At 36.5% G+C, this 20,086-nt stretch overlaps 1 protein-coding gene and 1 pseudogene across 4 annotated transcripts in view; one reads left to right on the plus strand and one right to left on the minus strand.

Moving 5' to 3' along the window:
* TMEM135 (transmembrane protein 135) overlaps positions 1-20,086 on the plus strand; it is a 239,027-nt gene that overhangs the window by 39,889 nt on the left and 179,052 nt on the right. For 2 of the 4 annotated variants that reach the window (XM_025042935.1, XM_025042937.1), the window contains exon 1: positions 2,932-3,262. The exons of 1 other annotated variant lie outside the window; for it this stretch is intronic. In XM_025042935.1, coding sequence (XP_024898703.1) covers positions 3,122-3,262 — 141 coding nt within the window. In that variant the 5' untranslated portion in view covers positions 2,932-3,121. Of the gene's footprint in view, positions 1-2,931; positions 3,263-20,086 lie in introns of those variants that run through there. One more of the 4 variants, XM_006926698.3, reaches the window with a different exon arrangement.
* Positions 966-3,123, minus strand: LOC102887818 (annotated as a pseudogene).

Consider the following 20,086-nt stretch of genomic DNA (forward strand, 5'->3'; position numbering starts at 1 on the left):
GTGCCCAGATATTTGGGTAGCCAGAGGCATAGAAATATGGCAGATGTTGCTGGTTGCCCTCGGTATCTGTCCTTTTTATTTTGCTCAGTAATAAAACCCAAAAAGTTAGCTATTTGTCAACCAATAAAAACAGATTACATTTCCCAGCCTCTCCTGTAACTAAGTGTGGCCATGTGACTAACCTCAAACCAATGGGATATAAGGAGAAGTAGTTTGCATAGATGTCTGCAAAGTTTTCTTAAAGAGAAGAAGCATGTCCTCTCTTCCTCTTTCACTGGTTTTCCTGGCTAGCACGCGGTTGTCATGGCTCAAGGTGAAGCAACCATCTTATAAGTCAGGGTAGAAATCTCAGGTAACAGTTGGCAGAGTAACCTGTCAGAAGGAATCTGGATCCCTGATGGTTATGGAGCCACTATTTTAGCCTAAGACTGCTTATGTTTACCTGAGAGAGAGAAACCTTTATCTCTTTGCCACTGTTATTTTGGGCTTTTCATCTGGTGAGTACTCTTATTTTCTTCAAACAATTATCTTATATTATCTCAGTTAATACTATTTTATATTATTATTACGCCTATCTTATTATCGTGTTTAGTATTTTATTTATTTATTTTCTGTCCTCCCTCTCTAGAATGCTAGTTTCAGGGCATTCAATTAGCTTACCCTTTGCAGTACTATATGCTATTCACATTGACAATCACATTCATTGTAATGCTTGTGGCAAGGGAGGCATATAACCAGTTGTTTCAACTAAAATGTGACAGTTGGGTTCTACATAAAAGTAACAGTATTAAACAGTCTAATGGCAATCACTGATAGGCTGCTTAAATGAATATTTCCTTCATTCACTATTTTGGAAGGGCCCATTGGGAAGGGGCAAAAACAAAACAAAACCTAATATAATTCCAACTGACTGAGCTGAAGAAGCAGAAGTTTGACTGTCATTTTATAAGGGTTTGACTATCATTTTATAAGGGTTTTCCTTCAAGTGAGACTACTACACGGTTTCCCAATTTCTCTCCAAGTTACAAGCCTCCTTAATATTATCCAAGTCATATACTTTTCTCATCTTTAATATCTGTAAGTTTTTTTTTTAAATGGCATCTTTAGAGCTAGCATTAATCATCATGCTTTTTAAAAATGTACTTTCAGGAGCCCAGAATATAAATGCTAGGTCTTCTTTGACTTTTTTGATTTGTATGGTGTATCATACAAAGCAAATTGGCAGTTGTTAAGAGCAGCAACTTCACAAAAAATTGTGTAAGGTTACTCTATAGTGTCACCAGTGTCACCCACCAAGATCTGCTTTGCTCCCTTTACAATTATTTGTCTTTTGTCAACATTTAAACAGAACTTATTTCTTTCTGTTTTTGATTTCTTGTGTAGATTTCCTTACTTTTATATCATTAAAAACTTGGTGACTTCATCACTCACTGTAAATCCAGAAGTCACAGTATAGTGCCTGTGGCTGTAGCAACAGCTCAGGTTCTGGTCTATAGCACTGAGGAGTGGGCAGAAACCTTGACTCTTTTTTTCACATCTGAATCTACAGAACTTAGAACAGTGCCTGGAAAATAGTATGTGTTCAGTAAATATTTGTAGAATGAATGAATGAACAGTAACTTAGAATGGGGTTCCTCTAAAGGTAATAGGCTCCTACTTTGAGAAACTGTAGGATTTAGAATTCCAAAGAACTTAGGTTTTTATAGGTGAGGAAAGTGACATTTAGAGCAGTTGTATGACTCATAGATCACATAGGTCCCTTGTCATGCCAATTGTTGGCCAGTCTCTCTAATACAGGAAATAGGCATAAAAACCACACAAACTGACTAAATAATGAACCAGGTTGTATTCAGAGCCTGCTACGTGCTACTAGACACAGGGACTTGGCTGATCAGCATATGGCCATACCACAGGTACCTACAGAAAGATGCCTGCTGAGATTACTAACAACTACTTCTTCATGCCTTTAATGCTGCATACCCATATCTGGAAAGGAAACGATATAAACCAAATTCCTTGAACACTCAGGGGTCTCATTCTCTGGCTTTGAGAGGAGACAACATCTCTGCCTGTGGAGTTTCTCCTTCTCTAATAAACTTTCCTTTTGTCTCTAATTCTGGCTCTAGCTTGAATTCTTTCCTGTGCAGAGTCAAGGACTGTCTCCTTGGGGGTCAAGGACTGGCAGGTATAGGGCTTGAGACCCCATTCGGAGGCCCTGTCCTGCATCATCTCCAGTCAGGCATGAGTTAGTTCCATGACCACTGCTGCCTTTACTTCGTTTACTATTTGGCTGATGAGCACTTGCCATGGATACTGTAGGATGGACTGCTCAGTGTCCCTAGGTTTTGTACAGAATGATCTAGTGCCCTTTCTCCAGAATGTATGAAAACAGCTAACAGATTTTTCAAGCCTTCTCAGACACCTCAAAGCTTAGAAAGCCCAGCAATTGGTAGCAGTACGTTTGCAACCAGCAGGCTGCCTTAGCTATTTATTTATTACCTGGCACTCTAGGGAAGGGGAGCTGGCAGTTCTGAGGATAGTTATCCAGGCTCTCCTTTGGCAACCATCTTCCTCCACCAGCTCCCAGTAAAGACATTTAATCCTTTTTTGACACTGTCCTCAGTTCTACATAGCCGGGCTTGCAGAGGACAGAGGCTGGAGTAGAACGTGACGCAGGTCACCTATCATTGCACACCCGCCCCAGCGCTCGCGCTACAAGGCCGGCCCAGCGTGCTGAGAGAGGAGGTAGGCGCGTCGCTGAGCAGCGCTCTCATCCCTTCCGCTCTGCGTTCCGCTCTGCGTTCCGCTCTGCGTAATGAGCAGGGCGGGAGATGGTGCGCGCCCCCGCCGGAGACCCGCTTGAGGAGCGCGCACGCCCCGCCTCTCCACGCCTCCCAGTGCGCGCCCCGCCCCTTCAAGCTGCGATACGTCGAGCGCTCAACATCCGGGGACGTCGGCCTAGAGTAACCCCGCTCGCGTGACCTTTCCCCTCCATTCCGCACCTCCCACGGCCCGCCCCGCAAGCTCGCGGAGTTTGGAAGTGAGCTCCGGTGCCTCCTTCCTACCTTCCTCCCGAGCTTCGGCTCACCCCACTGGCGTCCCCTCCGCGCAACTCCTCGTCATGGCGGCTCTCAGCAAGTCCATCCCTCATAACTGCTACGAGATCGGCCACACTTGGCACCCTTCCTGCGGGGTCTCTTTCTTGCACATCACCGGGGTCGCCCTGGAGGAGTCCCTGAAGATCTATGTTCCCCTGTACTTGGTGAGACCCGTCAGGGGCGAGTTTAGTGAGGAGAGTGGGCCGGGGGTACAGTCTTGCTCCCGAGAGGCCTGGGGACTCGCTCTGTGTCTGTTTCTCATTTGGAGGGGTCAGGGTGTTTTTTTTTGGAGGGGGCGAGGGGAGTGGAGGACGAGAGTAGGTGAGATGGGGAGGTTGCAAGGGGCGGATATCCCAAATCCTACACGGGACTGGAGAAGGGGGAGGGGAATTAGAGGTTGAGCTGTCATCTAAACGCCTGTTGTTGGGAAGAGGATTGACTCCTTAACTCTGGGATTAAGTTCAGGACACTTAAAATTGTAACTACAGGGACCAGCGTTATTTTGCCTTTCTCTTGCCTTGAGATGAAGAGGTTAGAGAGGCGATAAGAAATGGCCTTTTCTCATATAAATCCTTCTGTCCCCCCAACCCCCCCCCCTTTTTTTTAAACGGCATATTTGATAGCATGCCACAGATTTTATCTCAGTTTGGAATGACAGGATTGTGGCTTAGGGTTTTGGGGGTGTTTCGAAAGTTCGCAAAGTAAACACCTTGTTGAGATTTTGCGTGGTGATTTAAAGGGTGGTTCCAGTCAGAGTCAGCGAAAGTGATTAGGAAATCTGACTTCATGTCACACAGATTTACATGTAGGGCAATCTTAGTTTGGAGTTTTTAATAGAGAATATTTGGAAATATGTGTTTTTATCACTGAGAACTGTTAAGGAAGTTTGTTCTTAAATACTGTCATCAGCATCTTTTTTTCCCCATATCTTTGTCCTTGGTGTGAAAGATTTATTACTTTGGTTATTGAAGTTCAGTCTCTCATTTTCTTGCCTAATAGAATTTATGTCTTGAGAAGGCAGAGATCATGTTTTTTGCATGTTTCTTGAAAGTTTCACTCAGTATTCAGTAGATGGTCAAGTCTTCTCACTGAGTAATACTTTGGGTTATGTGTACCCTATTATGCCTGGAAGCGTGTCATAGCCATATCTGTAGTATTTCTCGAAAAGTTTATTTGTTACAGAGATAACAAAGGAGAAAATGGTAACTTTCTTTGAGCTTGCAGAAGCCCGTTTTATTTTTATTATATAGACTGATGTTTTTCAAACTTAAATGTATGTTAGGAATCCCCTTAGGGCAGTGGTCCCCAATTCATTAGGTCTGGGTGGGGCCTGAGGTTCTGCATTTCTCACAAACTCCCATGGAATATTGATGCAGCTGAACTAAGAGCCACATTTCGAATAGTAAGGATTAAGAATGAAGGTTGATAATAAACTTACTATTGGAGCTAAAAAATTTTCCCTTGATTTTCTTTGCCAAAGATCCATGTTTATCTGCTTTTCCACACGAATTGTGGCCAGTTTGTAGCTCAGTTTTTTTTTTAATAGAACATCTACAAACATTATTGAACTCTTGATATATTCAACAATACAAAATGATTGTTCCTGCCCTTATAGGATTATGACATGAGTGGGGAGAGAGTGTATGTAATTTCTCCTTTGAAAATCCATAGCACTTTTATGGTGTCTCATTCATTTAACAGCCGTTTGTTGAGTGCCTGATGGTTGTCATCTCTACAACCTAGACAGTTTATTGGTATGTTTCATGATTGGCAAGTTCAGGAGAGCAACAGGTACATTAGTTTTTCTATTCCAGCAGTTGAGAAGGGGGCAGGGTGTCAAAGGTTTGTGTTTTACTGTTATGTCTCCAATAGATTAAATACTTTTTGAGGATAAATTCTCCATCTTATTTGGCCTGTATCCCTTAGGACTGTGTATTTCAAACTTTGGATTGGTACTTATAAGTAGTTGTGAAATAAAATTAGTGGGAACTGAGCAGTATTTTATTTTAACTGACATAGAAGAGAATAGAAAAAATTAGAGACCATTGCAGATACCAAGGATATGCATTATTTCATGACAGTTTTGTTTCAATTATATTTGTGTGTGTGGCTGGGGCTACTTAGAGCTTATAGCGACACTTCGCTCTTTGTCAGTGTTGGCAATTATTGTTTAAATGTGTAACCCCAGGTGCCAAGATACAAGGTAGTATGGGAAGAGGTGGGCTTTTAAAAGGGGTTAGGGACATGTGAATTTAAATCTTGGCTCTATTGGTTAATAGGTGTTTTACTTTTTGCATGTTACTTTGTCTTTCTCTGTGAGAATTGAGTGAAATAATTAATTGGAGACGTATCACATATCTTCTAGTTCATAACACATCTTGAATAATTAGGCATTTTTTTTCCATCTTTTAGGGCTGTTGTAAGGACTTAAATGGGATAATAGTAGGTAGGAATAGCAGCTATCACATAGTAGGGACCTAATAAAATGTTGCAATTATTAAAATTGTACTTCATTATAATTGATGTTTCTATCTTCTGTTAGAATGGTGGTTTATATTCAGCACTAGCACAAAACTTCGGTAAGTGCTTAATAAGTCTGAATGAGTGCAAGTATCAATGAATGAACTCATTAATAGTTCAGGAATAAGAAGATTTTGGCAGGTCTAAGGTAGTGCCAGAAAGAATGAAAGGGCAGTTGTAGAGGCATTTGACAAGAGGCATTTCACAGAAAGAATAAATAAGACTTAGAGACGGACAGAATTGGGGGCAGTGTGAGTGAGGACTTGTTTACGCTTCTAGGATTTCAAGCCATATGGATGCTGTTGCCACCATTGATAGAAAAGGAGAAGTTTTGAAGGGAAGCTGATTTGGGGGAAAATTTTAATCGAATGTTTTCGGGAGCCTATTAAATGAGTCTTTTTATTTGAAGTATTACCATGTGTTTTGTACTAAACTGATTGCTTTTGTCCCTTTCATGTTTCCTCTCTTGTTCACTACATCTGCTCTCATGCTTCCTTTTCATTTTGGTGTCTACAACTGTTCTTGGTCAGTATTCATCTTATAATACTTAAACCCCGTTGAAATGTAGATGGGCTAATCCTTTTAATAGTGAATCTTTGTGTTTTCACAATTTGTAAAAAACATCAATTCTCATCAATTCACTTCCTGTAGTTTTTTGAAGAATCCTACATATGTTGTAATATATGCTAACAATTTATGCATGTACCAAAAATGTATTTCAGGAACTTATATTTTGTTTCTTGAATGTTAGTTATTACCACACATTCGTAATAAGTGGTACCTCTCACCACACGCATACACATGAAATAGTTGTTAAACTGTTTAAACCTTCGACTACCATTAAAAGTAATGAAAGTATGGTGCCCTCAATAATTTCTGGCAAATTTAGGATACACAGTACCTCACTTAGGGAGATGGATTTCATTCTGTTCGTGTTTACCTCTCACAAGTGGTTCTAAGATCTAGGTGATGTTCTTCAGGACCTCCAGATTAGGTATGGTGGCATTTACCCTTAGCTGACTCCAAAGTAGAACCTTTCTCACTTTTGGGAAGGAATTATTTAAAAACTTTTGTTTTCATTGACCTTTAGATGTTTGCATCCTTCTTCAGAGTATGAACATGTTTACTTAATATATACTCCCTTTGAACCATTTAATCTAACGAATTTGTTAGATTATAAAGGGTCAATTAATCACCTTTAAACTCTAAATAAATACTTAAGCAAGAGTTAGAATTCTTAGGAATAAAAAAAAGCTTGCGGACAGTCTTTAGTTACTAAAGGCTTGAAAACCATTGACTGTGAAGAAATTAGTTCAGTAATATGAACTGAGTTGTTTTTTTTAAATGTTCTTACATAGTTTTATTTTATGGAAATAATGGTAATTCCACAAAACTCCCAAAGCTTAATTATACTTACAAGAGGCTGTTCAGATTTGTGTATTACAGCACGGCTTAGGTGGCAGGATCTTGGATTCTGGGATCAAATTGCCTATGTTAGAATTCTAGCTTACTACTTAATACTAGCAGGGTGACCACAGACAAATTTCCTAACCACTCTAAGCCTCAAGTTCCATGTCTGTAGTATTGGAGAAATGGTAAATTTTCACTTCATAGGCACTTGTGAGGATTCAGTGAGGCATAGTATATCAAGTACTTCTGGCACATACTGTGGACTGTATTTTTAAAGGCAGTGGTTAGCAGACTTTCTAGAGTACATGAGACCACCAATGAGACTTTTCTAAGTTTCTGATAATAGGCCATTTGTTTTTGCTTTTTACCGAGAGAGAGAGAGAATTTTTTTTTTTTAATGAGCAATTAAACAATGAATTTTCCTATTCCTTAATATGACACTTGAGTTAGTTGAACTTATTTTTATATGTGACTTCTTGTTGTTCTTTGCCTGATCTCTGCCGAGTACAAATTACAGTTCCAGCACATCACTCATAGTTGAAAGTTGAAGACTTACTATTGCACTAAATACTCTCTCAACTCACTCTTTTCTGTAGCAACTGTCCCTGAATATAGCTGGCCAAATCTGGTTTACTTTTATTTGGCCCTTTAGTTATAGATCATAGAAAAAAGATAATAAATATTGGAATATGGGATTTAAATAATTATGATCCATTACCGTTCATGTTTCTGAGTCAGTAGATTCTTATTAAAACAGATATTTGGTTGATAAAAAAAAAATTTAAAAAGCCTTCAAATCCTTGATAGGTAATTTTTCAGTGCCAGCATTTTTACCTCTTGCCTGGTCACTAGAAAATTCTCTTCAAATCAAAATGAATTGAAAAATCTCTTCCATCTGGGAAAGTTTATCTTCTTCAATAAAACAATACATTTTGGTACAGAGAAAAACCCACCTGGAGGAGTGAGGGAGTCAAATCCACACCAGTACTCCCTGTCGTAACAGACTTTCCATCAAATTATCTTTGTACCCAACTCTCTAGTTGATTCCTTGTGATACAGATTATTTTGGGTAACCAGATCTCTTATTTGCTATTTAGAAAAATATTTTGTCATGAATTTTTGACTCTTTAAAACATATTTTTGATTATTTGCTGATAAATATTGGTGCAAAAATATACAATAATGGAGGGGGACTGAGATTTGATGATTAGGTTTAGTAATATCTGAAGCAATATTAGTTTTGGAATATTTGTTCCCTATTCACTGTATCAGTAATTCATTGTGTTTCCATGGTGCTGTGTATAGTATAGCAGCTATGTGCTGTGTGATACAGTAGAGAATAAGAAAATGAATGGGATATACTTCTTACATTGAGAGTTTATCGTCCAGGAGGGAAGATTAGGCATGTATCGTCCTATAATAAAAATTCATTGAAATAGAGACTGGGCAAAATGGCATAGATGATAGAAGCTTCGTTCATCCCCTCTTTGTGACCACATCAAAGTTGTGACAGAAACATGGAGCAAACAGCAAGCAGAGTTGCCTAGGGTCTAGATGAACAGAAGCACTACAACAAGAGAGAGAAATAATTAATCAGTCTACAATGGTAGAAGGTAGGAGAGGGCGAAGTCACAAGACTGCCCAGTCCCCAGCGGCTGAGTGAGACAGAGGCTACTGCAGCTGGCAGGTGTAGATGCCTCTTAAAGGGGCCTTGTCTGCAAGTGGACTTTCGTAGTGACGGACTTGCTCACTCTGAGCACCAGCACTGGGTGGGCTGCTTTGGAGGCACCAGGGACTTACAGGGGAACACCGAGTTCTTGGAGTGAGGGCTGGAGGTGAGGCTTTCTCCTGGGCAGAAGAGCTGGTAGTATCCATTGTTCCTCTGGTCAGTCCCCCACCCTGCAGTGTGCAGATGCAGCACCACTATAGCTGAGATATCATCAAACTAGTTAACAGGTCCTCCACCCAGAGGATTCCCTGAAACTCCGACTCTCTAAACTCATGGCCCCACCCAAGCTACATCCAAGTGTGTCCTCAGTGAGTCCTGTACCACTTGCTGAGCAGCTCCAAGACTCACACTGGTGGCAGCTGACCTTGGTTTCAGGCATGGCTTCCTGAGGCAACCGTAAGCACAGCATCTGTGGATTCCTTGCTGAATCTTAACAAGGGGCCCCAGAGGGACACAGGCTGGGGGTAAAATTGGCCTGCAGCTGAACCCCTCTCAGGACTGTGCCACTGGACACCTACTACACAAAGCCACGATAATAAGACTGGGAGACTTAGCAAATTTTTTTAGTACATAGAAATAGACACAGAAAGGCAGCCAAAATAGGAAAACAAGGAAGCACAGACCATATGAGTGAACAGAACAGAGATCCAGGAATAATGGAGTAAAGCAATCTAACAGATGCAGAGTTCAAAACACTGGTTATAAAACTGCTCAATGAACTTAGAGAAAGTGTAGACGAACTCAGTGAGAACTTTAACAAAGATAAAAAACATAAAAAATGGAAATGGAAATTATAAAAATCAACTTATAGATACAGAGAATATTTTGAGGGCTACTAGATGCGAGGGGGTTGTGAGGGAAGTTGAAAAAGTACAAGGATTAAGAAGTACAAATGGATAGGTACAGTATAGTCATGGAGATATAAAATATAAGGAAGATAGTCAACAATGTTGTAAAAAATATGTCAGGGGCATATTTTTAGTGGGTTGACCACTTCATGAGTTATATAGATCTCTAATCACTGCTGTACAACTGAAACTAATATATTATTGTATGCCAACTATAATTGAGAAAAACTGAATTGTACAATGTAGATGTGAGCAACTAATTTTCTATTATATTTTAGTAAAACTGGGAAAAATTTCATTGAGATAAATCCATATGGTAGAGTTAAAATAGTTTGAAAGATAGAGGTAGAAGATCACATGACTGGGAAATAAGGGGAAACTTAATGGGAGAGGTGGCAATTTAGTAGTCGTGAAGGAAAAGTAAGATTTGGAAAGGTAGAATTGGTGGTAGATAAGGGAGAAGAATGATTTGAGCAAAGACATTCTGGTAGAATAGGATATGGTATGCTTTGAAAAATGGCAGATGGAATTTGGACTTTATTTGATGTAGTAGACAATCAGTAAAGGTTGCCAACAGGGGTAGTATGCTTGAAGTTGTTTAATAAAGCTTAATCTGGCAGTGGTAGTATGCTCGAAGTTGTTTAATAAAGCTTAATCTGGCAGTGGTATATAGACCTATTAGATTTAGTGGCTCAGATATAAAGAAGAAGTAATCAAATGAAACCATATGATTTTAAGTCTTCTTGATTGGAATGCATGGAAGATAGTGCTTTTGAAAAAAATATTTTCAGGGATGTGTGCTGGATTGCTTGGGGCATATTAAGTTTTAACTACTAGTGCAATATATGAATAGAGAAAGACCAGAAGGCATTGAGAAATGTAGAGCTGCTGTTCTAGGGAGATGATGGGGCCAGAGATTTAGGTTAAGATTTCATAAGAATAGAGGTGAAAGTTGGAGCTATGGAAGGTCAACAAGGAAGAGACATCCTTAGTCAACAAGGGAGAATGTTTAGAAAGATGACAACTTGAGAAATGCTCATTTTAGGAGTAGAGAAAAAAGAAGCAGTAAGAAAGATAATAAGAGGTTGAGAGGAGAGTGTTGCGGAGAGAGAAGTCTTGAGCAGGGAGTTTTGGGGGTTATTTTAAGAGGTGGAAAGAGCATGGGCTTGAATATATTAGTTCCCCCACTTATTAGCTTTGTAACCTTGAACAGGGTTCTTAACCTATGTGAACCTCGATGTTCTCATCTATAAAATGGGTAAAATACCTATCCCATAGCCTTTAAAATATAAATCAGCATTTGTTCTTCTGCTCAGAACTCTGTGACTTTCCCTCTAAATAAAATGTGAAATCTTTACCATGGCCTACAGACACTCATGTGATCTGGTTGTTGCTTGTTTGATTGCATTTCATACAATTTTCCCCTTTGCTTATTCACCTCCAAGCGATATAATTACACTATTTATTTTATATTTTTGAATCTAGTTTTTTTTTTTTAGAACAGAGAGCTCTTGATTCTGGGGAATATCTTAAATTGGACAACAAATTATTAAAAAATGAACATTTCTAAGGAGTGAATGACTATAAGGTAGCTTCTTTTTATGAGTTATGACTTTGAGGAGAAACTCTTGCCTCATATTTGTGCATAAGCAACATATATATAAGTAATTGCTTTTATTGATTATGACAATTTATTGATTATGAAAGGCTGGAGCACAAACTTTATTTTCTATAAATCTCTGTATGAGCTTTGATTCTGATAAAAATGATAAGACTTTGCTTATAGATTTATAACTTATTTATCAACTATTTAATGACTATCTACCAGGCACTATGCTAGGTAATAATTAGGGAAGGGGAGTTAATTGAAATGACCGCTTAACTAAGAGCTAAATAAAAGTTTTTGGAAAGTCTTCAAAATGTGTTGGTACAATTTCTTGCATTACTTATATGGTATTGTGTATGTGAAATATGTTTACATTGCCAAGGACCATACTAGGCACATAGTAAATATGTAATATTAATTGATGCTTTGATGATTAAGAGTCTAAAAATATCATAACATAGTATTAAAGATTTGTTTGAATCTTTGTTGACCGTAGGTCAAACTTTTAATTTGTCACTAATCTTAGCTTTCTTTCTCCTAACTGATTTCCTCTAAAAGAGTGTTGTTATTTGAGATTTTTTTGTGTGTTTTTTCCTTTGTGTTTAATGTGAGATGAATCTGTTTCATCTTGGGAAACAAGGAGTATGGGTTAATAAGTATTTGTTAATGAGCCTGATTTCTTAATCAAATTAGTATTGTGAATTGATATTACAGATTATGCATGAGGCTCTCTCTTCATAATTATACTTGAGGAGAATGAATAATTGAAGTGAATTGAATACAAATTTTAAGTAATTTTGCTTTCTGCAGCATTGAAAAATATTCAGTAAAATGGATTTGTGTGAAAAAAAAAGTATGAAAAGAAGAAGAAAGAATACTAGATCAAGTATCATCAGATTGGTGCAGGTTCCTAATAAGAATGGTGAATTTTTACAGTGTTTTCAACTTATTACTATTTAGTTGATATAGTCTTTTGATGCATTACATGTGTCAGGTTCTTTTGATTTCTAGATTACAACTAGATCTTCGGGGTTTAGATTGCGATTTGTCCAGTTTGGGAGTTATTTTGAAGGATTCTGTATCTATTGACAGTGATAAAGAGACGCTTGTTCTGATCATTCTTGCTTTCTAAACCTTGAAAAAAGTAGACATGGGATCATTTTTTTCAGACCTGTATCTCAGAAACTCTGAAGCCCAGATGACACTGAATAAACTAGGATCAGACCGAATTACAGAGTGTGCTCACAGTTCCATTTGGAGCACATGTAGTGTTACTGTAACTGTATTTACTCTTCATTTGAATCTTCATTTCCTCTCCATACAGATTGCCTACAATGTGTCAGGAATACAGGGATAGGGAACAAAATATATATGGACATTACAGCTAAGGGAGAAGGCAAACTTAAAATAATATAGAAGAAATTGTTTTAACTGTGATAAGTGCTATTAAGAAGTACAGGGTGTTTACTACAGTGTTACAAGAGCACCCTTTCTAAGTGTGGTGAGTTTGGGAAGGCTTTCCCAACAAAGTGACAGTGACAAAGTGTGTATATGAATATATATCAAGTGAATATGTTTGGCTTAACATTTATGACATAAAACCCAAATTTTAATGTGAGGAAATTGAGAAAAATAAGAAAGAATTACTTTATAGAAAGAGATTATTCGATGTTTCTTAAATGTAATATCCGGGTCAAGGATTTGGTTTCTTTTGTCTTGACTTTGACTTTTACTTAGGCTTGAAGCCAAAGGTAGTAATAAAACATCTCAGACCATACAAATACCTTGATTAACAGGTTCTCAGAAATTGAACCTCCCTTCTCATTAAAATCTATAATTAAAATTAAGTTAGTAAGAAAGTTTCAAATACAAGTGTTAGAAAACTTTTCTATTTGTTTTCATCCATTTAAAGGTAAATCAAGATTATTTTAGACAAAATTTTGAGGTCCGGGAGGTTAAGCATCTTTTTAAAGCTTTCTTTTTCTTTTAACAATGGTTAAATTTCTTTTCTGGTTCAGGTAGATGGTCAGGGTTATCCCCATCAAAAAATAGTAAGGAATTTTATGTCTATTAAGTAGTCGATAGATTAATTTTTAAACTTCAGTATGAGTTTTAGCAAATGTTTGAGTACAAGTGCAGTTTAAACCTTTTGAGAATGGCTTTGTCTTCTGTTAATGGAACTTTATATATCAACAAATAATGAGTTTGGTATGTTTTAGTTAGCATAATCCCCTGATACCTGTAATTTCTTCTCATGATCAAATTGTCCCTACTTCTCTGTCTTTAATTCTTAATTTGCTTGAGTTCAGTTTTAAGGATTCACTTCAGTACACCCAATATTTTTATTGGAGAGATTGGAATATTTGTGCATACCTTCTATTTTTAATATGAATAAAGTTCTCCAATAAGAATTGTTATTAGTGTTATTAGAATTTTTCTTTACTAAGGTATTTCTTATTAACGCTCATGATATTTGTACTTAAGTATGCAGAAGATGATTTCATAAATGCGGTATTGTTTTCTTATGACCCTAAGTTTCCTATCTATAAATAGATGATAATTCCGCTTTAAGATGATTTCTTAAATGAAAAAAATGTTTTGGTTTAAGGTTATAGTATTTCATAGTGAGTTATATCAGTTAGTTGAAATAACAGTTGTGCGAATTCAAGACTGACCCTACATTACCAAAAAATATTGGATCATGGTTATAATGTATGCAGGGCTCAATTTGAGTTTTGTTCTTGATCATATTTTTATCTGAATATCATATCTACAGTATATTTTCAGGTTTGTCTTTAAAGCCTATATCAATTCCCATATAAATTTGAAGGGGATCTTTTTATTGAGAGTAAGGATATTGTAAGGCTTGATTTGATGGTCATCACTAAAGCTTGATGGTATGATTTTCATTATAGGGAGGCTTTTAGTAAGTAGCTAAGGAATACTTTTAAAGGTTTGCTTGTATTCTCTGGCATATGTTATTAACAAAGTTGCCCTAGTTTTTTGTTTGTTTTGTTTAATAAACTGGTTGTTTGTACATGATAAGGCAGCATGAAGTAAGTGCATTGGAAATAAGTTATAAGATCTGAGTTTTGTTTTTTTCTAAAGTTTGTGGTATGACCCTCAGTTTCCTCATCTGTGTATGGATGATAATCCTGCTTTAACTACTTCATAATTTTCTGTGGGAATCATATGCGATAGTGCATATGTAAAAGCTTTGAAAACTATGAAAAGATATGTAAATATTAGCCATATTAGCCTGCAATATTTGGTTTCTTGTCTCCTTTTTTTTTTTAGATGTTTAAATTTGGCCTCTAGCTTACAGTTTTAACCTTAAAAATGTTGGAAGCAATTTAAATGCAGTATATTAGGGTTCTCCAGGGACACAGAACCAAAAGGGGGTGTGTGTGTCACACCTACCATATATATGGATATATATATAAACCACATTTTTGGTTTTCATAGCTCAGGGTGTGCTACTAGCATTTACATAATAGAAGCCAGAGATGCTGCTAAACATCCCTGCAGGCGATAGCCCTCCACAACAGCGAATTAATTACCTGGTCCAAAATGTCAATAGTGAGGTTGAGAGACCCTGCTTTACTGAAATCATTTTTTGTTAGTGATTATGTTAAGAAAGGTTAAATAAATAAAACATAAAATCAACTATTTCTTATTGTGAACTGTTTTATACTCTAAAGTAATAAGATTTGTCAGACTTTCTAGGAATAGTTTTCTGGGACAGTTAATGATCGAGCTCTGGCTGGGGCTAACAAAGACTGCTACCTTAAGTTTTGGTACTAATAAGGCTAACATCTTGAGGTCAATCCTTTTGAGGTCCCGTTAGCTTTGTTCTATTCCATGGCCATAGACTGCAATCCCAATACTAGTCAACCATCTCTGTGGCAAATGTGTTGCATTAGTCACACGGGAAACAGACCAGAGAATATAAATGAATAAGATGAAATGCATGTGGGCCTGATAGATGTTTAATCGTGATATTTTTGTAAAGAAACTCCTAAGTTGGGGGCCTGTTGTTATAATTTTACATCACTCTTCAGTCTGTATAGCTTTTGTATTAGGTTGGTCTCCATATCTGCCCTATGCTGAAATGCTTCTGTCATTCAATATAGTGTTGACTGTAGTCATCATGCTGTACATTAGATCTGTGGACTTATTTCTTCTACATAACTGCAACTTTGTACTACCCTTTGACCAATATCTCTCTGTTTTCCCCACCACTACAGGCACTGGTAACCACCGTTCTACTCTGCTTTTATGGATTTGACATTCTTATATTCCATATTTAAGTGAGATCATGCAATATTTGTCTTTCTGTGTCTAGCTTATTTCACTTAGCGTAATGTCTTCTGGGAACATCCATGTTGTAGCAAATGACAAGCTTTCCTTCTTTATAAAAATGGAATAATATTCCATTGTATACATATACTGCATTTTCTTTATATTCATTCATCTGTCAGTGGACACAGGTTGATTCCATATTTTATATTTTTTAAAAAACAACTCAGGTTCATTGATCTTTTGTATGTTTTTTAGTCTCTATTTAATTTATTTCTGCTCTGATTTTATTATTTTCTTCCTTATATTAACTTTTGGTTTAGTTTGTTCTTTTTCTTGAGGTGTAAAGTTAGGTTATTTGAGAACTTTCTTTTTTCTAAATGTAGGCATTTATTGCTATAAACTTCCCTCTTAGAACTGCTTTTGCTACATCCCGAAAGTTTTGATATGTTTTATTCCCTTTTTCATTTGTCTCAAGATATTTTTTATTTTCCTTTTGATTTTTCTTTGACCTATTGGTTTTTTCATGAATGTTTAATTTCCACATATTTATGAATTGGCCAGTTTTGCTCGTTATTGATTTCTAGTTTCATATCATTGTGGTTAGAAAAGATACTTGATATAATTTCAACCTTTAAAAAATTTTTAAGACTCATTTAGTGGCCTAACATATGATCTGTCTTTGAGAATGCCTTATGTGGCTTGAAAGGAATGTGTTGATGGATGGAATGTTCTGTATATGTCTGTTAGATCTATAGTGTTATTTGATTCCAAATCTTCTTTGTTGATTTTCTGTCTGAATGATCTATACATTGTTGAAAGTGTAGTATTAAAGTCCCCTACTTTTATTGTATTGCTATCCCCCTTCACCAGGCTGGTCTGTTGCCTGGAGGCAGGCCTAGAACCTGGATTCACTGGTGTTTGGGCCCTTGTGTTTGGGTCCATGGGGGCAGATCTGGTATCTGGGACTTCACTGTTGGGCGTGAATCCTGGGTTACTGGGACAAGCCTGCAGCCTGGTTTCTTGGAGGTTGACCTGTTGCTAAAGATGGGTCTGTAGCCTGAATCTTCTTGGACACTCCTGTATTCTGGGTTTGTGTGGTGCCTGGTTTTACTTGACAGGTTTGGTGCTGGGGTTTGTGGTGAAGTTAGGTACTCACTTCATTCTTCTTCCTACATTGGATGGGTGTCTTTCTTCACACTGGGTTGCCTGGGATTTGGGGTTGGGTAACATAGGAAATGTGAGATTGTCTTTCCTACACTCTTCAATGCATCTTTTCATATTTCTGTGCTCGACCATGAGCTGTAATCTCTCACTTGGAATCCTTAGCTCTTGTGAAGGTATTTTTGCACATGGATAGTTGTTCAAATTGATCTTTCTATGAGGGTATGAGTGCTGGAAACTTTTATTCTGCCATCTTGCTGATGTTACTCCTATGTCATTTAACCTCTTTTTTTAATAAATGAGGAAAATGAAATCTAAAGAGCATCTAAACAAGGATCCTTCTTAGAAATTGTTAGTTGTAGAGCTAAGATTAAAAGTCATATCGTTTATTTTTTACTCCATCATGCTGATTATTTCTATTATTTAGATTGTTTCTATAATAACTAATTTCTACTCTCTCATACGTGTTTTTCTCCTACCAATTTTAGAAATGTAACATGTTTATTGTAGAATGTCTGGAAAGTTCCCCAGAACAAAAAGATTAAAATAATCTTATCATTCAGAGATAACCAGTGCATAATGTTCTGGCATTTGTTTCACATGTTCATTAGAAACTGTTGTGTTGCAGTCTGTCTTTTCAGTTTATATATTTTGATTCATTTTTCTCTGGTCATGAAATAGTCTTTTAAAAACTGGGTTATAAAAATATAAATAAATAAATACAGGTATATATTTTAATTACAGTACTATTATGTACTGGTGTTTAGCTTAATGTTTTCATGCATATTTGGATAATTTATAAGGAATTAACATGGAATTACTTGGTTAAAGCATATGAACATTGCAGCATTTTTGCTATAAAATATGATATTTGCAAATGTGTCTGATGATGTCTGATAATGATTTTAGATGCATGTGGACGTGGTCTTAAAATTACTACATGGCTAGTATAATTGCTCTTACATTATTTGGTTATGTCAGTGTTTCCTAACTTTTTTTCACACTGTAACATGCTGTGGTATACATAGAAAATGACAATAATTGTGTGGTATGCCAGGGAAAACTGACATGGTTATTGCCCTGCTCTGTTACCCTAGGCCTGGCCTAGCTACCCAGACTGTTGAGAGGATCAGTATTTAAGTCACTTACAAAACCCTGGTTGGAAGCTCTAGGTTAGAGCATAGTGATGATAAGTTCCCAGGTTATTTTCCATGTGTTATGTCAGATTTTCCCTGCATCTTACAGTGTACCAGTATTGCAAATATGTACGGTTTATCTACTCTACCATTAATGGATATTTAGGTGTTTTGCAGTATTTTTAATTATAGATAGTGCTATAAAAATATAACTTTTGCTGGAAATAAGCACTTATTTTTCTTGGGTATATACCTAGGAGTGGAATTGCTGGGTCATAGATTAAGTATACATTTAATTTCATTAGATAATAACAGCTTTCCAAAATAATTGTGCAGTTTTACATTCCCACCAGCAATATGTGAAGTTCCAGTTACTTTATTTCAGGTAGTACTTTGCATTATCACTTCTTTTATTTTAGTTATTCTGGTGTGCGTATACTGGTATTTCATTGTGCAGTACTCTGATTAATGATGCTGAGCATGTTTCAAATGACCACTGGCCATGTGGATGACTGCTTTTTTTTTTTTAATTGAACATTTTATTTTGAGATAATTATAGATTCTTATGCAGTTATAAGATATAATAGAGAAATAATAGAGATTGGGTTTCTCCCAATGGTATCATTTTGCAAAATGGTCATAAGATATTGCAACCAAAATATTGCCATTGATATAGTCAGTTGGATATATTTGTGTGGGTCTGTTTCTACGTTCTCTATTCTATTTCATTAATCTACTTGGCTTTCTCCCAATATCACAAAGACTGATTGCTGTAGCTATTTAATAAGCTTTGAAATTTGGTAGACTGAGTCTTCCCATTTTATTCTGTTTTTCAAAATTGTTTTAGCTCTTATAGTTCTTTTGCTTTTCTATGTAAGTTTCAGAATAATCTTGCCTATATCTACAAGAATCTTTCTCAGATTGTGATAGAAATTTTGTTAAACCTGTATATCACTTTGGGGAGAATTGACATCTTTACCATGTTGAGTTTTCTAATCTATGAACATTTATTTACATAATCTTTGGTTCTTTCATTAGACTTGTGTAGTTTTTAGCATATAAGAGCTATATAAGTGTTGTAGATATTTCCCTAAATATTTCATTTTTTTGAGGAGTTATAAATGTTATTGTATTTTTAATTTCAATGTCCATGTGATCATTGCTTTTATATAGAAATACAGATAATTTTTGTATTTTTGTCTTGTGCTCTATGCTTTTGCCAAACTGCTTTATTAGTTCTAGGAGGTTTTTCTTTCTTTCTTTCTTTTTTTTTTATTGGTTTGAGATTTTCTATGTACACAGACAGTTATGTTATCTGCAAATAGGGACAGTTTTATTTTTTCCTTCTCAGGAACAGAGGGGATTTTTTCCCCCCTGTAACTGATTGAATATATAATAGAGTACTAGATTCTGCCCATTGTTAAGTCTAAAATGAAGGAGATACTACATTCCAAACCTGAAGATACTAGGGGAACAACCTTTAGAACTGATGACATAGTTGAAGATCAGAGAGTAATTGAAAATGACACCAACATTTTGTTTCTAAGTAATCAGGCGGGTTTAGGTAATTAGGATAGGAAACTCCTAAGAAAAAGCATTTTGGGGAAATAAAACTAGTTCTACTTTGGACATGCTGGTTTTTTGATGCCTATGGCACATTCTTGTTGACATGTCCAATAGACATTTGAAGTATGGATTAAGAATTTAGATGAGAGGTTAGAATTGTAATAGGAATTTCTACTTTGAGATAATAGGTGATACGTTGAGAGAGAGCATATGTAGAATGAGTAGAGATCTGAGGAAGAAATGCTAACAAAGAAATAGCATTTGGAGATTTGATGGGAGAATGAAAAGAATGCACCGTCACAGAAACAGTAGAAACTAGTCTTGTCAAAATTCTACCTGTCAAGATCTATCTTAGAAAGTTTAGTGACATTTTCCAGACATCACCACCTGCCCAGCCCTGTTCTCCTTTTAGTCATTCCCTAGTATATGTTTTTATAGCAGTTTCTATTTTTTGTAGTGTACCATTACTACACTGCCATATTTTAGTTTATTGTTAATGTATCTATTTCTTTATAAGATTTTAAGTTCCTTGGAGACAAGGATTAGATCTTATTCATTACTTTTTTTGTGTGTGTGTGTATGGCATAATTCTTAATAACAATTTGTTTAATTGAATAAAGTTCTAGATGGTTAGTTTCAGAGGCTTCACGAGGATATCATTATTAAATTATCTCAGGAGACATGGTTCCATAGTGTAGTGGTTAGCATGT

Source organism: Pteropus alecto, unplaced genomic scaffold (assembly GCF_000325575.1).
Source record: "Pteropus alecto unplaced genomic scaffold, ASM32557v1 scaffold7, whole genome shotgun sequence".
Taxonomy (NCBI): domain Eukaryota; kingdom Metazoa; phylum Chordata; class Mammalia; order Chiroptera; family Pteropodidae; genus Pteropus; species Pteropus alecto.